Source organism: Microtus oregoni, unplaced genomic scaffold (assembly GCF_018167655.1).
Source record: "Microtus oregoni isolate MIOR12 unplaced genomic scaffold, Mior012 000048F_ref0000485, whole genome shotgun sequence".
Lineage (NCBI taxonomy): Eukaryota > Metazoa > Chordata > Mammalia > Rodentia > Cricetidae > Microtus > Microtus oregoni.
The window spans coordinates 4,985,865-5,003,538 of NW_024543222.1; the positions used below are offsets into that span (position 1 = coordinate 4,985,865).

At 49.1% G+C, this 17,674-nt stretch overlaps 2 protein-coding genes across 3 annotated transcripts in view; one reads left to right on the forward strand and one right to left on the reverse strand.

Annotated features, from left to right (window-relative positions):
- Rab37 (RAB37, member RAS oncogene family) overlaps positions 1 to 17,674 on the reverse strand; it is a 68,914-nt gene that overhangs the window by 25,288 nt on the left and 25,952 nt on the right. The window lies entirely within an intron of this gene.
- On the forward strand, positions 1,063 to 17,533 carry Cd300lf (CD300 molecule like family member f). 2 transcript variants are annotated; one of them, XM_041636081.1, is made up of 7 exons: positions 1,063 to 1,229; positions 8,162 to 8,500; positions 10,285 to 10,402; positions 13,381 to 13,544; positions 15,815 to 15,837; positions 16,176 to 16,313; positions 16,720 to 17,533. In XM_041636081.1, the coding sequence occupies exons 1-7, from the start codon at positions 1,187 to 1,189 to the stop codon at positions 16,873 to 16,875; spliced, it is 981 nt and encodes a 326-aa protein (XP_041492015.1). In that variant the 5' UTR covers positions 1,063 to 1,186; the 3' UTR covers positions 16,876 to 17,533. The 2 variants fall into 2 exon arrangements, with proteins under 2 accessions (XP_041492015.1, XP_041492016.1); XM_041636082.1 differs by having other exon boundaries at positions 10,342 to 10,402.

Genomic DNA, 17,674 nt, shown 5'->3' on the forward strand with positions numbered 1-17,674 from the left:
TCCCTCAGCATACCCGAGCAGTGCCCTGGGCAGAGAACTGTTCCATCAACAATGGCCACTGAGCCCATGTTGACTTTGCTTTATGGTCTAGGAACATGTAAAGTAAGTGGCCACCTCTGGCCACATCCTGGAAAGGCTGTGGCTTATCAGCGGCTAGAGTTTTCAGTGTAAACAACCCTCCTACAAGCCTCCTATAGCCTGGCTAGCCTGACCAGGGCTCGAGGACACTGTGAAGCCAAGGTGTCACAGGGTGTGTGTGGCACCTACCAAAAGTGACTCCTCTCTAAGGGCTTTCTGGAAAGGGGTGTGTGTGAGAGACCTCAAGGCTGGCCTTTGTTCCCTTCGGATTTGAACGAATGGATACTTGGAAGAGGGTATGGGAGCGAGGCTTAGGAGTTATGACTAGCAAACTGCTTTCTTTGGGGGTGGGGTAGCCACAGGGTGTTCACTAAACTTCTGGGGAATTGGGTTAATCAGTAGGCTGGAGCAGATCGGCCAGCGTGTTCTCAAAGCAGAACCCGGCCCCCCTCCATGACTCTGGGTTGGTAGATTCCTGTTTATACATCCAAATTACCTGAGGCCTTCTCTTTGCAATTTTGTAGGGGTTCGGGTGCTGCGGACCAAACTCAGGGCCTTGCTTACGCTAGGCAGGAGCTCTGCTACTGAACAATACCCTCTTCCCTTTTTTTAGACACTGTTACATAGCCCCGGCTAGCCTTCAATTTACTATGTAGCTCGGGTTCTTATCAAACTTTCAGCTCCCCTTTCCCCCATTTCTGTCCCCTGAGTTCTGGACCTACAGCTGTGCCCCAACATCCCTGATGAAGCTGGGTTCTCCATTCCAGTGAATGTTCTAGAATTTCTCTGCTGATACCCTTCAGTCTCTGGTCTTCTGGGCTCGAATCGCGGGATCTGTAGATACAGAGCAGAAGGCCCCCGGTTCTCTTCTCAGAGACGTCGCTCTGGCTCTGGGCAGGGTGGTGTTTCTCAAAACCGACGTCTTGCATTACATTTCACTCGCTCTACCTCGTTCCTCTTTTGGTTTTATTCACCAGTGGGAAGTGGCTGAAGGAGGAAGTGCCTGGGAGAGTGAGGGAAATCGGAGTACCCAGGAGACGCAGGAGCGGAGCATGTAGCCTGTGCTCGCAGACAGGCTCCACCAAGGAAGGCAGAGGGGTGTGAGAAGATGCTCCTGGCGCTGCTGGTCCTCGTCCTCTCCTGGATCTCAGGTGAGTTCGCAGATTCCTGTGAATACTTCAGCAACTAGAGGAAGCACTTCTCGGGGAACCAGGGAGCCCAGCAAGAAGGTGTCATTCACATACAGCCCCGTTGTTGTGGGGGCCTTCGTGGCAGAAACACTGAGCGCTTAAACCCAGTCCCGGGCACAGTTCCAGACCACCGCGGGGTTGACCGTATTTAAGGCAGACACCCGGATGGGCCCCCCTGGTCTTGGAAAGGCGCAGAGCCCTGGTTGCTCAGGAGAACCCACGAGGGGGCTGGGCTGTCATCTTGTGACCGTGCTCCTTCAAGGGAAGGCTGTGGGGAAGAAGTGAGTGTGGGAGTAGGGGGCTGAGGGAGGGAAAGAAGGGATCCGATATACAAAACAGATGGAGGGGTGGTTGACGGTGGCTGGGGCAGAAGAAAACAGCAGAAATGGTGGAGGGCCTGAAAAAGGTGAAGAGGAGGCAGGAGACAAGGCCAAGGGAGGGCTGGTAGCAACTTTCTGGTGTATTTCTTGTGTTTTGTAATGGGGGCCGGTCCCTATGTAGCCAAGGCTGTCCCTCTAACTAGTGATCCTCCTGCCTCAGCCTCTGTCTCCAAAAAAAAAATTCATTATGATTAATAACAGTAGCAAACAGAATTAGGGTGCAGAAGGGGGTTTTCTTATGTTGGGGTTATAGGCTGCGCCATCACTCTTGGTTTGATGAAGCTCCAAGTGGATGGATACAGTTTTGATTTCAAACAAAGAGAATTTTCTGTTGAACACAGTGATATAGTTCTAGGTGTGGTGGCGCACGCCTTTAATCCCAGAACTCGGGAGGCAGAGGCAGACAGATCGCTGTGAGTTCGAGGCCAGCCTGGTTTACATACCAACTCCAGGCTAGTTAGGGGTGTACCATGAGAGTCCATCTTGTAATAAATCACACAAAATAATGGGTTCATCGTGTCATTTTTTTTTATGTGTGTATATCAGGTACTTGGACCACAGTTTTCTCTTGTCTTTTCTTCCATTTCTGCTGATTCCCCTCCCTTTCTAAACAGCCCCTTCCACTTTCATGTCTATTTAGTTTAAAAAAAAGTCTAGATTTTTGCATATGAGGGGAAATATGTGTTATGTGTCTTTTTGATCTGGCTTATTCTTTTTAACATGCTGATCGCCAGTTAAATGAATTTTCTTGCCCACATAATCGTGTATATATTTATCCATTCACCTGTCAATGGACTTTGGTCCATGGCTTGGTTGTTTGGCTAATACTGCAGTATAAATAGATTTACAGTTGCTCAACCTGTGGGTTGCGACCCTGCTGACCAACCTCTATTTCCAGAAGTATTCACATTATGATTCATAAGAGTAGCAACATTACAGTTATGAAGTAGCAACAAAGATAATTTTATGGTTGGGAGTTACCACACCATGAGGAACTGTGTTAAAGGGTCCGCAGTCTTAGGAAGGTTGAGAACCACTGCTCTGGCGCATGCAGAACCACAGAAGGGGTTTTCTTGTTTTATCATCTGGTGGTTTCCACTGTGCCATTGGGATGCTCCTCTTGGTTTGAAATAGTATCAGCAAAAGGGCAAAAGGCTTTCAATTTTATACCCCTACTGCAGGCATTTCCCAGGACTCTAGAATCTTACAGCTAAGCGTGTCCTCAGCTTTCGTATTTAGATATTGACATTTCAAATGTGGGGGCTGGAGAGATGGCCCAGCAGTTAAGAAGGCTTGTTTCTTTTTCAGAGGAGCCAGGTTCGAGTACTAGCACCCCGTATTGGGTTTCTCACAACTGCCTGTAACTCCAGCTCCAGGGGATCTGATGCCCTTTTTGGATTCTGTGGGAACTTACAGTCATATGCACATACCCATAAACCCATACTCACACACATATGCACATAAAAAAAGAAAGAAATCCAGGCATAGTAAGACCCCGACTTAAAGAGAAAGAAGAAAAGAAAGAAAGAAAGAAAAATTTTAAACAGCTTGATCAAATCTTCCCAGATCTCTGTCTTCCCTGAGCTTTCCTGTCTTAGTGTTTGGCAATTCCATATTTTCTTAGTACTCAGGCCAAACCTGGGGGCATCCGTCTCCAGTGACCTCCTCCCAGACTTTGAATTAAAATCCTAAATCCTTGCAGATGGCTTACTAGGTACTCACCATCTGATTCCTTTCTACACAGCATCCCTGGTTCCCCCCTTTTCTCCCTTGCGGCCTTGCCTGGTTCAGCTCCCTTCCCCACATGGCTTTGAACATACTAGGTTTGCTTGGTCTCAGAGTTTTCTGTCCTGTTTGCTCTGAGTGCTCTTCCCTAGGTCCCAGGCTCCTCACTTCCTCCCCGTCTTCATTTCTCATCGTAGTCTTCACTGGGGAAATTAAATAAAATAATTAAAACTGCCGTTCCTCTGGGGTCTGGCCCACTCCACTCAGGAGGCACAAAGTGGGTGGAGCTCTACATCATCCTCACCTACAGAGTCCAAGACTTGAATATGCGAGACTCTGCCTCTAAAGGAAAGCACACACAAACAAACCGAGTCGGTCCACCCCCCCCCCCCCCCCCCCCCGCCATCCTCTGTGCCTTCCTCCCACATCTTAGTCCGTGCCTTCCTCCCACATCTTAGGTCGTGTTCCCCCCCCCGCCCCCCCCATCCTCTGTGCCTTCCTCCCACATCTTAGTTCCCCGCCCCCCATCGTCCGTGCCTTCCTCCCACATCTTAGTAGAATGGAAGCTCCCAGAGGGCAGAGACCTTTGTCCCTAAAGCCATAGTGGGTGCGACTTAGGCAAATAGCAAGCAGGAGCTGCAGGAATGAATGTGTCCATTAGAGTAGTTGTTTTCAACGTTGCTCTTCCCTACTGCCTGCCTTTCTAGAACAGAATAACTAAGATGATTATCTTTCCTTTAAAGATTTTATTTATGGTGAGGTGTGTGCAGTGTGTGTGTGTGTGTGTGTGTGTGTGTGTGTGTGAGAGAGAGAGAGAGAGAGAGAGAGAGAGAGAGAGAGAGCGAGAGAGAGCGCACATGTGTGCAGATGCCAGAGGAGGCCAGAAGAGGGTGTTGGAGTTACAGGCCATTGTGAGCTGCCTGATGTGGGTGCTCAGAACTGAACTTGGGTCCTTTGCAAGAGGAATGCGTGCTCTTAGTCTCCGAGTCACCTCTCCAGCTCCCAAGATCGTTACACATAACTGCAGAGGGTGTATATATAGTTGATGACATGTGCAATGGCTCTGGAAAGCAATTTGATGGCTCTTCAGAATGTTAGCTATGGCATAGTCACATGACCGAAGTGAACTGCAAACACACACCCGTGTAAAAGCAATTTGATGGCTCTTCAGAATGTTAGCTATGGCATAGTCACATGACCGAAGTGAACTGCAAACACACACCCGTGTAAAAGCTAAGAATACAAATGGACATGAGGCCAGGCGGTGGTGGCGCACTCCTTTAATCCCAGCACTTGGGAGGCAGAGGCAGGCGGATCTCTGTGAGTTCGAGGTCAGCCTGGTCTACAAGAGCTAGTTCCAGGACAGGCCCCAAAGCTACACAGAGAAACCCTGTCTCGAAAAACCAAAAAAAGGAGGACATTATAATAATATTAATAATCCCTAAAAGGTAAGATTGATCTAAACGTCTGACCCATTTTGATTGATGCTTCAATGAACACGGCATACCCACACCATAGGACATTACTCCGTTAAAACCAGACTGAAGTGTTAGTGACACAGGCTACGGTATGGATGGACCTCAAACGCGCAATGCTGCGGGAAGAAGCCAGCTACCACCGTACACTGTGTGATGTGTTTCATATGAAATGTGCAGATAGGTGAGTCCATGGGGCCAGAAAGGGGATCAGGGTTAGCGGCGAGAGGGCTGCGAGACAGGCACCCGGCAAGGCAGCTGTCAGTGGTGTGAGACAGCTCTTCATGCCGGCAGAAGAAAAGGAGATGGCTCAGGGGTTAAGAGCGCTGATTGCTCTTAGAGAGGATCCAGAACCATTTCCAGGGGACCTGACACCCTATGTCACCAATGCACATAAAATACAATTAAATAAATTATTGTAAAAAGAGAAGAAGTTCTGGAGTTAGACAGCAGAGACGGTCATAAAGCTGTGGATATCCTAAAAACCAACGGGCTGGGTGTGTCACTGTGTGTGAACTATGTATCAGTTTTAAAAGCAGAACAAGACAGATCCCTGCTTTAAATGTGCAACAGTCCAACAAACAGTCCAACACCTTCCTCCAGGCTGGGAGGATTGAACCCAGGACCTCACATATGCCAACCAAGCACTCTAACAACCAAGTTATATACTCAGTCCCCGTGTTCTTGTTTCTTAGGAGACAAGGATTCCCTACGTAGTCCAGGCTGGCCTTGAACTTGCTGCATAGTTCACACTGGCTTCTAGAAGTGCTAAGATTACAGGCATGTACTAACATGCCTGGAGCATAGGACTTTGTTGTTTTTTACATTTATTTGTGTTTATGTGTGTATGGTGGTGGTGTGTGGAGTGTTGTGTGTGTGTGTGCGTGTGTGTTGGGGGCATTTGTGTGAGTGGTTGTGGATGTGGAGGTCAGAGGACAACTTTCTGGAGTCTGTTCTTCCTTCTACCATGTGGGGCCTAGGGATAAAGCCAGGTCATCAGGCTTGGGGGCAAGAGCCTTTACCCACTGAGCCATCTTACTAAGGTGGGAACACAACATGTATCTTCAGAAGAAACCCCTCCCACTTGTGACACTGTAAGGCAGCGCGGTGTGGAATCAGCATGGGGTGGACACAGGTCAAAGGAGCAGATGGAAAAATCCATCTGGAACTCACAAGTGAGAGACTGTCTCTAAGAATAAGGCAGAGGGGTTAGAGCTGTTAAGAGTACTTGTTCTTGCAGAGGGCTCACTTCCCAGCAGCCATGCAATGACACACACCATCTGTAACTCCAGTTCCAGCGGACCTGACACCCTCTCCTGGCCTCTGAAGGTACCAGGCATTCATGCAGTAAACAGACATAAAGGCAGGCAAAACATTCATACATATAAAATAAAAATCAATTAAAAAAGAATAAGGCAGAGAATGATAAAACAAGACACTCATGCTTTCCTCTGCACTAAACATACATGTGCCCCCACCTATACACCATAGTGCACATACATGTGCCCCCACCGATACACCATAGTGCACATACATGTGCCCCCACCGATACACCATACGTGCACATACATGTGCCCCCACTGATACACCATAGTGCACATACATGTGCCCCCACCTATACACCATACGTGCACATACATGTGCCCCCACCTATACACCATAGTGCACATACATGTGCCCCCACCTATACACCATACGTGCACATACATGTGCCCCCACCTATACACCATACGTGCACATACATGTGCCCCCACCTATACACCATACGTGCACATACATGTGCCCCCACCTATACACCATACATGCACATACATGTGCCCCCACCTATACACCATAGTGCACATACATGTGCCCCCACCTATACACCATACTTGCACATACATGTGCCCCCACCTATACACCATAGTGCACATACATGTGCCCCCACCGATACACCATAGTGCACATACATGTGCCCCCACCTATACACCATACGTGCACATACATGTGCCCCCACCTATACACCATACGTGCACATACATGTGCCCCCACCTATACACCATACGTGCACATACATGTGCCCCCACCGATATATTATACATGCACATACATGTGCCCCCACATACACACCATAAGTGCACACGCATATGCATTCATGTTGGGTATAAAGAAGTGAGGTAGAGTAAGTGGTTTTTGACTCAATCTCATTATGTAGCCCAGGCTAGCTTTAAATTCATGATCCTCCTGCTTCAGCTTCTTGACTGCTGGGATTAGGTGTGTGTAGCACCACACTAGGTAACATCAAACCTGTTGGTGCCACACCTGGCAGCTTCACACTGGGCAACACCACACCCGGCAGCGCCACACTGGGCAGTGCCACATCTGACAGCACCACACCTGGCAACACCACACTTGGCAGCACCACACCTGGCAGCACCACACCTGGCAGCATCATATCTAGCAGCACCACACCTGGCAGCGCCACACCTAGAAGCACCACACCTGGCAGCACCACACCTGGCAGCATCATATCTGGCAGCACCACACCTGGTAGCACCACACCTAGCAGTGCCACACCTGGCAATACCATACCTGGAAACACCACACTTGGCAGTACCACACCTGGCAGTGTCACACCTGGCAGCACCACACCTGGCAGCACCACACTTGGCAGCATCACACCTGGCAACACCATATCTTGAAACACCACACCTGGCAGCACCACACCTGGTAGCACCATACCTGGCAGTACCACACCTGGCAATATCATACCTGGAAACACCACACCTGGCAGTACCACACCTGGCAGTACCACACCTGGCAGCACCACACCTACCAGTGCCACACCTACCAGCGCCACACTTGGCAGTACCACCTGGATGTTGTTTATATATTATATGTTGTTTATATACATGTTTATATATAGACATATATGTGTACACACACACCATATATCTTGTATGGAGCAGGGAGGGCAGATGTTCAGGATGAACCCAGGGTTTTGCCCATACTAGGGTCTCTGGCTGTCCTGGAACTTGCTTTGTAGGCCAAGCTGGCTTTGAATTTAGGGACATCTGCTTGTCTCTGCTAACTGAGTGGTGGAATTAAAGTCTCGCTCCACCATGCTTGCCCATTTTTTTTTTCTTTTGAGAGCTGTAATTGTTCAAGATTTTTTCTGGCTCCTCTTGACTCGGCAGGATGTTAAGGGGCAGCAGGCAGCCTGTCTTGGAGAAGGGGTGTTCTCTGACCACTATTCAGTTAATCATGCTTTTGGAACTGGCACTGTATGCCCTTGGAGTGGGAGATCAGTGGTCCACGGGTTTGTATTTTCCAGGCTGCTCCACTGCTCAGGATGAAATCACAGGTCCAAACATGGTGAGCGGTCATGAGCAGGGCTCCTTGACTGTGCGGTGCCGTTATGACTCCTCCTGGAAGGATTACAAGAAGTACTGGTGCCGAGGAGCTGATTGGAATAAATGTGAGATTCTGGTTAAAACGGATATGAAGCAGTTGGTGAAGAAGGACCGTGTGTCCATCAGGGATGACCAGACAGACTTCACTGTGACAGTGACCATAGAGGAGCTGAGGATAAGCGATGCTGGCATTTACTGGTGTGCAATTGAGAAAATTGGATATGATCCGAATTTTAAAGTTAATGTGAACATTGACCCAGGTAAGGAAAAAATTCCAGAATATCATGGCTGGTGTGAGGAATCAGGGGCCTTGCATTCATTGCTGTAAAATCTGACTGGAGAACGTAAACACATTCTACTCTATTGGTCCTGTTTTCTACCAGGATACAAGGTGAGGTGGGGAGGCCTTGTCTTCCCGCCCCCACATTTACTGGTGTGGGATTGAGAAATTTGCATCTGATCACAAATTTAAAGTTAATGTGAACATTGGCCCAGGTAAGAGTGTGTGTACATCTCTTCAGGTGGCCTTTTTTGTCCCTCAGGTCCCACCTAAAGGAATTAGCTGTCACTCATGAGCTGTTGCACTGTGCAGGAGGTCGAGTCCTGAAGTTCCCCATGCCCTTGATAGACTGCTTGGGGTTGGGACAGGGCTTCTCCTAAACACCTCCTGACTCCCAGGCTTCCAGGCATTTCCCTTCCTCGTCTCTGCACAGCTCCATCTTTAGTCTATGGCTAAGAGAGGACAGGGAGGTTATCCCCAGGTCTGGCTCATAGGCCAAAGATAACACTTTCTGTGGTTCCTGGAGTTCCAGTTCCTGCCAACGCTTTCCTGGAGTCCCATAAGGAGGTACCGGCTTTCCAAGGAGCTCAGGGTGCCATCACCTGGTGCTGTGCTCACCTCCACTGTATCCATCCCGAGGGAAACCGTACCAGCCTAGTTGGGGGTGTGGTATCCAATTTCCAAGGTCTAGAAAGGCCTTTGCACACAGTTGCTTTTCTGATGTCTGCAGTCTCCCGAGGAGCCCTTTTGTGCCTTTAGCCTAATGGTATTCTTTGTGAGTGCTTCCAGCATGTGGAAACTCATGGTGGTGGTGGTGGGGGGGTCAGCTCTGAGGTCTTTGTGCATTGACTTGGAGAGGTTTCTCTCTTGAGCTCTGCTCTGCCACCCTCAGACAGGCTGCTAGGACCAGGTCATCGGGCATTTGTAGGGTGCAGATGGCAGATGAAGGCAGGGCTACCGTCTCCAGGACTCCCTGAGGTTCAGTATGGCACAAAGCTTGCATTATCTTGCTGAACCCCGACAATACTCTTGGAAAAGGGTATCCCCATTATTGAAACTTAACTTGTCCCAACCAAGTGTCTTTCTGACTGTTAGGATTTTTGTTTTGTTATCAAAGGATTTTTACTTCTTTTACGTATATAGACAGGTGTTTTGTCTGCATGCATGTACACCACATGTGTGTCAGGTGTCTGTGGAAGCCAGAGGAGGGCATCAGATACCCTAGAACTGGAGTTACAGATGGTGATGAGCCATCATGTGGGTGCTGGGAACTGAACCTGGGTCCTCTGCAAGAACATCGTGTGCTTTTAACTGCTGAGCCATCTCTCCAGCCCCAACATTGGTTGTTTCCCCCACCCCGCAGTATGGCCATGACCTTAGAAGTTTTGAAACTAGGTTATGTTAGCCACTTTTCAAGTTCCCTGTCTGTTTCTGTCCTTGTCTGATAAAGCTGGGGGGAAGGGTTGGCTAAGACACTGTCATAGCAATTGGGGCATTCATCTGGGTTTTAGCTGCTCCTGTTCTGAGGCTCTCCCTGGCTCCCTCCAGGGTTCCACCGTTCCCCCTGGACTTGTGCCCAGTCCTATCTGCCTCAGGAGCCCTGGGCTCTCTTAGAGGAGATAGTAGCAGTTCAGCTATAGTTGCTTGCCACAGCCCTGCTCCAGAGTCCTCTGGTTGGGATGGCCCACACTCCCTTGCAGGCTCAGAGCAAGAGCAGACTGTAATGGGTGATTGGAATAGTGTTGTAATCTGTCTTATGCCAAGCACCCACTACAGCATTGACCACGCTCCCCACCACCTCCATCACCACCATGTTCACAGAGACCGTTGCTACGAACACCATCATGTTCTCAATGATGACCAGCTACTACTCTGATGGCAGGTAAGCCAGTTTGGATGATGCTTTCCTCTGTGGTCCACTTAGCCCCAAGTCTTCTAATGGTGGAGTTTCTGAAGTCTCGGACTCCATCTGTATAGTTAAGGATGCTGGCCCTCCCAACTTGCCTTCAGCTCCCAGTGAGCCCTCATCCTGGAACAGAGGGTAGTTTATAGGTTTGTTGGTCCATTGTTCGTTCATTTATCCTACTTTAACTGGAGCTAATTTCTTGCTGGTGGGCCTGGGTTGGGTTCTAGGGACATGGAAGTAGTGCTCGGTGGGAGAGAGATATTCATAGGAAGTCAGCAAGAGTAGCATGGCTAGCTGGTGTGTGTGTGTGTGTGTGTGTGTGTGTGTGTGTGTGTGGGAGAGAGAGAGAGAGAGAGAGAGAGAGAGAGAGAGAGAGAGAGAGTTGCACAGGGATGGCTTTTGGTCCAACTTCTAGGAGGTCATGGAGAACTTGTGGAGGATTTGATTCCCTAGAGCTATTCAAATGGGTGTTAAGTGGGGTGGAGAGATGGCTTAGTGAAGAGGACCTGGGTTCGATTTCCCAGAATTCACATGCCGGTCACAACCATCTGTGACTCTAGTCCCAGGGAATTCAATACCCTCTTTGCCTCTGAGGACATACACACACACACACACACACACACACACACACACACACGCGCGCGCGCGCGCGCGCACGTGCACGCGCGCACGCACACACACAAATAATAATTGAATTACTGTTAAAATAAGAACCGTGATATTGGTGATGCTGGTAGGTCCTCACTGTCTCTAGACCATGAGGCAGCTTATAAAGGGATTTCTTTCCCCTTCCATCCCTTTTATTTTCTACCCCCCACCCCTCCACAGAGTCTCCTTCCACCCAGACTGTTCTTGAATACACCCTGGAGCTGAGGTTGACCTTGAACTTCTGGTCCCTCTGCCTCTATGCTGAGTGTTAGTACAGGTGTGGGCCCCCACATCTTACTTAAGCCTGCGGTTCAGTTCAGAGCCTCATGCATGCTAGTCAAGACCTCTTCCCGCTGACTATATCCTCAGCCCTGCCTAAAGTTACCTTTGGCCCAGCCTGCGATCACTCCATGAAAGGGATGGATAAGTAGGAATGTATCCATTTGGCAGAAGTAGAAACAGACTGGATGGCTTCCTCTGGGAATCTTGATTCCTTTTTTTTTTTATTTTTTAATATCGTCAGAACCTGGTTTATTCTTTAGCAACCTGCCCAGACCCTGCAATCAAAGAACTTTCTTGAATCAGAGAGGCCTCTTCTCGTTTCTAGTTTTTGCTCTCTTTGTTCTCATAACTTTGCATTTATTTATTTTTAATTAATCAATTAATGTGTCTTATGTATAGGAGGGTTTTGTCTGCATTTTTGTCTGTGTACCGCTGTGTGTGCCTGGTGTCCTCAGAGGCCAGAAGAGGGAGTTGGATCCCCAGGAACTGCAGTTAGAGGTGGTGATGAACCACCATGTGGGTGCTGGGAATCAAACCCAGGTCCTAACCACTGAGCCATCTGTCCGGCCTCTTGACTGTGCTTTTGCATCATCCAAGGGCCACTACTGCAGTCCTTCCCACAAAGCCTCAAGGAAGATCCCCAGTCTTTCTCCCATCAGGAACCCCTTCACTCCTCTCCCCGCTTTGCCCTCTGTTTTGAGACTTTTGTTTGTTTCTGTTTTGCAGTGCTGAGGACTCAACTTGGGGCCTCGGCACCAGCTAGGCAAGAGCTCTATTACAGAGCGACTCCTATGGCTTCCAAATGGCTTTTCATTAGCAGTAACTGACAATTGCCCCCTCCACCGTGTGCGCGTGTGCGCGTGTGTGCGCGTGTGTGGTCCAGACAACCTGCAGTGTCGTTCTTCAGGCGCTGTCTTTTTAATTTTAATTTTCATTTTTGAGTCAGAGTCTCTCATTAGCTGGCACTCACCAAGCGGTCTAGCCTGGCTGACTAGGAAGCTTGGGGGCAGGAATGAGGGTTTCTCCTGTCTCCACCTCCCAGCACCAAAATCGCAGGAGCATATCACCATGTCTGGCTTCTTAATGTGGGTTCTAGGGGTTGAACTCAAGACTTCATACTTATAAATCAACTACTTCGTTGACTAAGCCATCTCCCCAGCCCGCTTTTTCTTATAAGGTATTAGATTAAAGCCCGTCCCCATGACCTCACTTAGAGACCCATCTTTAAATCCAACCACAGGTACCAAAGGGAGAGTCAGTCCCAAGCCTTTCTTCTAGCCTCTGTGGCTGGCAGCAATGATTTTTCTATTTATATGTTTTTAGAAAATATTTATTTTTATTTTATGTGCATGAGTACTTGCCTACATGCATGTCTGTGTACCCATGGGTATCCCGGGTTTGGAGCCCGCAAGAGGGCTTCCGGTCCCCTGGAACTGGACGGTTGTGAGCTACCATGCGCAGGTACTGGGGATGAAAACTAGGTTCTCTACTAGAACAGCAAGAACTCTTAGCCACTCAGCACCTCTCCAGCCTTAGTTGGCAGCAATGTGGATGTACTTGACTTGTAACTGTGTTACTTCAGTTCCTGGCCCTGTCACATGGCTTCTCCCTATATAAGTTCAAATTTCTCTCTCTGTAAGGAGTGCTGGTGTGCACCTGTAATCCCAGCACTTGGGAAGCAGAGGCAGGAAGGTCAGGAGTTTAAGGTTGTCCTCATTTCCATATTGAGTTTGAGGTTAGCCTGGGCTACCCAAGATTCTGTCTTTAAAAAACAAACCAATGAACCAATGAGAGCCTGCCTAGGACCTGGGACGCCTGACTCAAGCCTCTGGTTGGACAGTTCTGGTGAGGCTTCTAGACACAGGCTTTGAAGGGAATCCAGAATGAGAATCCCCAGACTGGAAACCAGAGTTCTGCAGGCCATAAGGCGTTGGTCCTGCCTCTGCCACCAGGTGGTTGGGATTCAGTTCAGGGGATGAGAGGCACAGGCCTGGGCACATATGTCTCTTGCCTGCTCCTTCTAGTCCTGTCGGTGACGACAGCGGTGACAGCGGTGACAGCAGTGACCGCGGAGGCGGTAATGTCCTGAGTCTCAGTGTGCTCCTCCCGGTCGTCTCTGCGGCGCTGTTGCTTCTCCTGCTGGTGACCTCGCTCTTTGCTTGGAGGATGATGAGGAGACAGAAGAAAGGTGAGGATGTCTGGCCCTGAGGCTGGGGCTGGTTGGGTGGTGCGTGCTGATGGCTGGCCTCGCCCTCTGAGAGCTGGCCTGAGGGACGATCCAAGCAGTCTGGGAGAGGCTGTGCCAGAAAGACCACCACCAGCTAGCAGTCCAAGAGGCTGGAGGTGATCTGGAGCTTGAACTTCCCAGGGAAGATTTGGGGTCAGCTGCCTGTTCTGCACACACTTCCTCCTTTCTGACCTGCCTTCTTCCCTGTTTCCTAGTTTGGGTCAAGGTGGCAGAAGTTGCAGTGACTTTAGGAGGGCAGTCTACTCTAGGGAGATGTGGTTGTGAAGGAGGTGCCAAGCTCACATGGAAGAAGAAAGACACACACACACACACACACACACACACACACACCACACACAGAGTGTGTGGTGCTCTACCCATACATGCATGAGTATGTGTTTCCAGGCATCAGGATCAATGTGATCCCAGCTTCTGCATGTCCCCTGCCCATCAGCCCCTTCTCAGCTGACCTACTCATTCTAGGTGCCCCTGCTTTTCAGGAAGAGCCTCCCCCCTCTCAGAATCACAAGGTCTCTCAGATCACAGGTCTGGCCTCAACCAAGCCCTTTCCTGTCTGGCTTCACTTCCACATTTTCAAGAAGTTGTAGAAAGTTTCTCAGAATGCCCAGGGACCTGAGGTGTTCCCACCGCCCACCCCCATGCCTTCCCCATTTCACATCTCCCCCATTCCGTCCCCACCCTGAGCCTAGGAGACTTACACTCTCGGAAGACAGACTAGGTTCTTTTGAACGTTTCAAGACAGAATGAGTGCCAGGACTGCACAGTGAGACCCTGTTTCAAAAAACAAACAAACAAACAAACAAGCAAGCAAAAAGGCAGGGTCTTACTATGTAGCACAGGCTGTCCTGGAGCTTATTATGTAGACCAGGCTAGCCTTAAAATCACAGAGATCCACCAGCCTCTGCCTCATGAGTGCGGAAATTAAAGGCGTGCACCATCATGCCTGGCTAGACTAGGTTCTTTTAAATAATAATAAAATAATAATATAATAATAATTTTAAATTGTCTATGTATGTATATGTGTGTGTGTGTGTGTACATTTACACACCCACATATGTATACCATAGCACATGTGTGGCAATCAGAGGACAACTTTGGGGGTTGGTTTTCTCCCTCTACTCTATGGGATCTGAGAATTCAACTCAGATTGCCAGGTTCAGTGGCAACCTAGTCATCTTGCCAGCCCCAAGACCCTGGTTCTTATTCATCTCTTCTGCTCCCATATAGGCTGACTGAGACCCAAGTTTGAGTATTTTCTCTATTCCTAGGCATCAGGTCATTTGATCCCCAAAACTGGGGGTAATCCTTTTTCTTTTTGTCTCCAGAGCAAGGGGTGGGATGTAGACAGGGAGAAACGTCAAGGGTAGAAAAACATTTATAAAATCCAGCAGTCTCTCTTTTCCCCACTTCCCCCCAAAAGCTGTGTCCATGCCATGCTGACTTCGCTCAGGCATCAAGCTGGGGGCAAAAGGCTCAGCTGTCAGGTACAGCCGAGCATCTGTAAGAGGCAGGCCCAGGCACCCTGTGGCTCAGAGCCTGGCTGAAGATGAACTAGAATTCAGTATTAGATGAAGGTGGTGGGAGGGACAGGTGCCACGGGAGGAAGGACCCACGGTCCAGTTGCTAGCAAGGACAGGCATGACCTTGAAGTGACCTTGAAGGTGACGGAATGATGGTGACAACAAGTGAAGTTATGAATGAAACCCAGGATCCTGCAGGGAGAATCTCAGCTCTAGGAGAGTTGGTCACTTGCACAGTTCTGTGAAGCTGGGGACAGGTTCGATAAGGTCTCTTTTTCTAATGGTCATCTCATCTTTGAGATGAACAGCATCACAGAGTGTGCCTCCTAAAGGGTCAGAATTTGAAACCAGACCTCCTGTTTCTGAACTAGACCTTGCTTGTGCCCCACCCTGCCCCAACCTGCTCTGCTCTCCCTGCCCCACCCCACTGTTTTTCCTTTGTGCTCAAGAACCTTGCAAGTCACAGCTGGGCAGTGGTGGCGCAGGCCTTTAATCCCAGCACTCGGGAGGCAGAGACGGGCAATTCGAGTCCAGTCTGGTCTATAAGAGCTAGTTCCAGGACAGGCTCCAAAGTTACAGAGAAACCCTGTCTTGGAAAAAAGAAAAAAAGAAAAGAAAAAAGAAAAAAAAAAGAACCTTGCAAGTCTGAAGGATAGGTTTTCTAATTTCAGATTTTTTTCTTTCTTTTAGCTGCTGGACCACACCCAGAGCAGGTAAGCATCCCAGAGTCCAGACATCAGGGAGCGGAAGCTTCTTTCCCTCTTTCCTTATTTTCCACCTCCTGGAAGCCTCTATGTCCAAATGCATCAGATAAGCCACATACAAAAGTATTGACAGACTCCTGGTCCCTACAGGCTGGGGGGTGGCATGAGGGACCTAGAAACAGCCAGAATGAAGGAGGCCTGGGTAGATAATGGGGGGATGGGGAGCATAAGGAGCTAGGAGGGGGTGGGTACAGGAAAGCAGAGAGGCCCATGTCCCTCTTCAAAAGTAGAACCTGTTTCAGCAGGCTGATTCTGCAAATGTGCACATCCTGTGTTCCCAAACCCAGGTATCGCAGTCTCTGGAGGGTGACCTCTGTTATGCAAACCTGTCCCTTCAGCAGCACAGACCCTCCTCTCAGAAAAACGGTTCCTCCATGACCTCCTCTGGCAAGGCCCACCAAGAGGAAGTGGAATATGTCACCATGGTATGTCTTTCACGGGGCCACGGGGATGTGAGGCCGCCACTGCACCACCCCCTTAGAAAGTGCACTCTGTGCTCATGTGAGGGTGGGGTCTGAGCAGATCTAACAGGTTTCAGAAGGGTTTCCACACCCACCTCTCAACCCTGTAGCCTTGGGCCTGTCTAATGTGGTCCTAACGCTAGACAGGGAAGAGCCACACTGGCCAAGTGACTCAGGATTCTGTAGGAAGTGGATGTCCTGGGGGCAGAGGTGGGACTATCTTGTGTAGTGACTGAAGGTTATCTGGGGTTCCTGACTGAATGGTAGGAAACTGGGGCCCTGACCTACCTCTTCTGAGGACTTGTCTCATTGGGTGGTCACTACTCCCCCACCCCCAGCCTTTCTGACCTTGTGATCCTCTGTATCCCAGGCTCCCTTTCCCAGGGAGGAGATTTCATACGCAGCTCTGTCTCTGGTGGCCTTGGGTCAGGATCCCATTTACAACAACACTGGCTCCCATGTCACCCGCCTTCCCAGCTCGAGCCTCGAGGAGTCCACGCAATATAGCAGCATCAAGAGGCCGTAGCCCGTGGCCATGCCTTGATCTTGGTCCCTGAAGAAGGCCTGGGAGCAGGTCCCAGCACATCTGCCTCCGTACCTGCTTCCTTACCAGGCCTAATGGGTGGCCTGAACTCCGTCCATTCAGCCCTCACGGCCGTTAGCTCTATCTCGAGCTTGGAGCCCAGCCTCGGGACTCCAGGGAATTCAGAGTCTTTCTCCATCTCCTGTTACAGTCAAGGTACCTTGGAAGGTGCAACGGGAGGCTGCTGCAGGGATGCTGTGTAAATCACAACAGTAATAACAATAGTAATAATAGCAATTAACCTCTATTTATTGTTTATCATATGGCCCCCAAAGACATTTTCATCCTAATGCCCATACTCTGTGAATTCTTATACACCGAGAGACAGGTGCATTTTGCTTAAGTTAGGATTTTCAGAGGATTTTATATTATCCAGGTAGGCTCAAACTAAGATCACTAAGGGTTCCTTTAAGGAGGAATAGAGCAAACAAAAGAGAGAAAGAGAGAGAGAGAGAGAGAGAGAGAGAGAGAGAGAGAGAGATATGCATGGTGGGAACAGAACAGAAGGGATGCAGGAAGAACCAAGAGACAAGGAAGGTAAATATCAAATTGTCTATTGGGTGAGACCTCCAAGAGGAGTTAGGCCTGAGCTGAGTTTGGAATTGCCTGTACTGCTGGTTTTCAGAAATGTAAAATAATAAACTTTGTTGTTTTTATTTGTTTACCATTTATTTATTTATTTATTTATTTATTTATTTATTTAAGATAGGCTCTCTCTGCATCGCCCTTGCTGTCCTAGAAC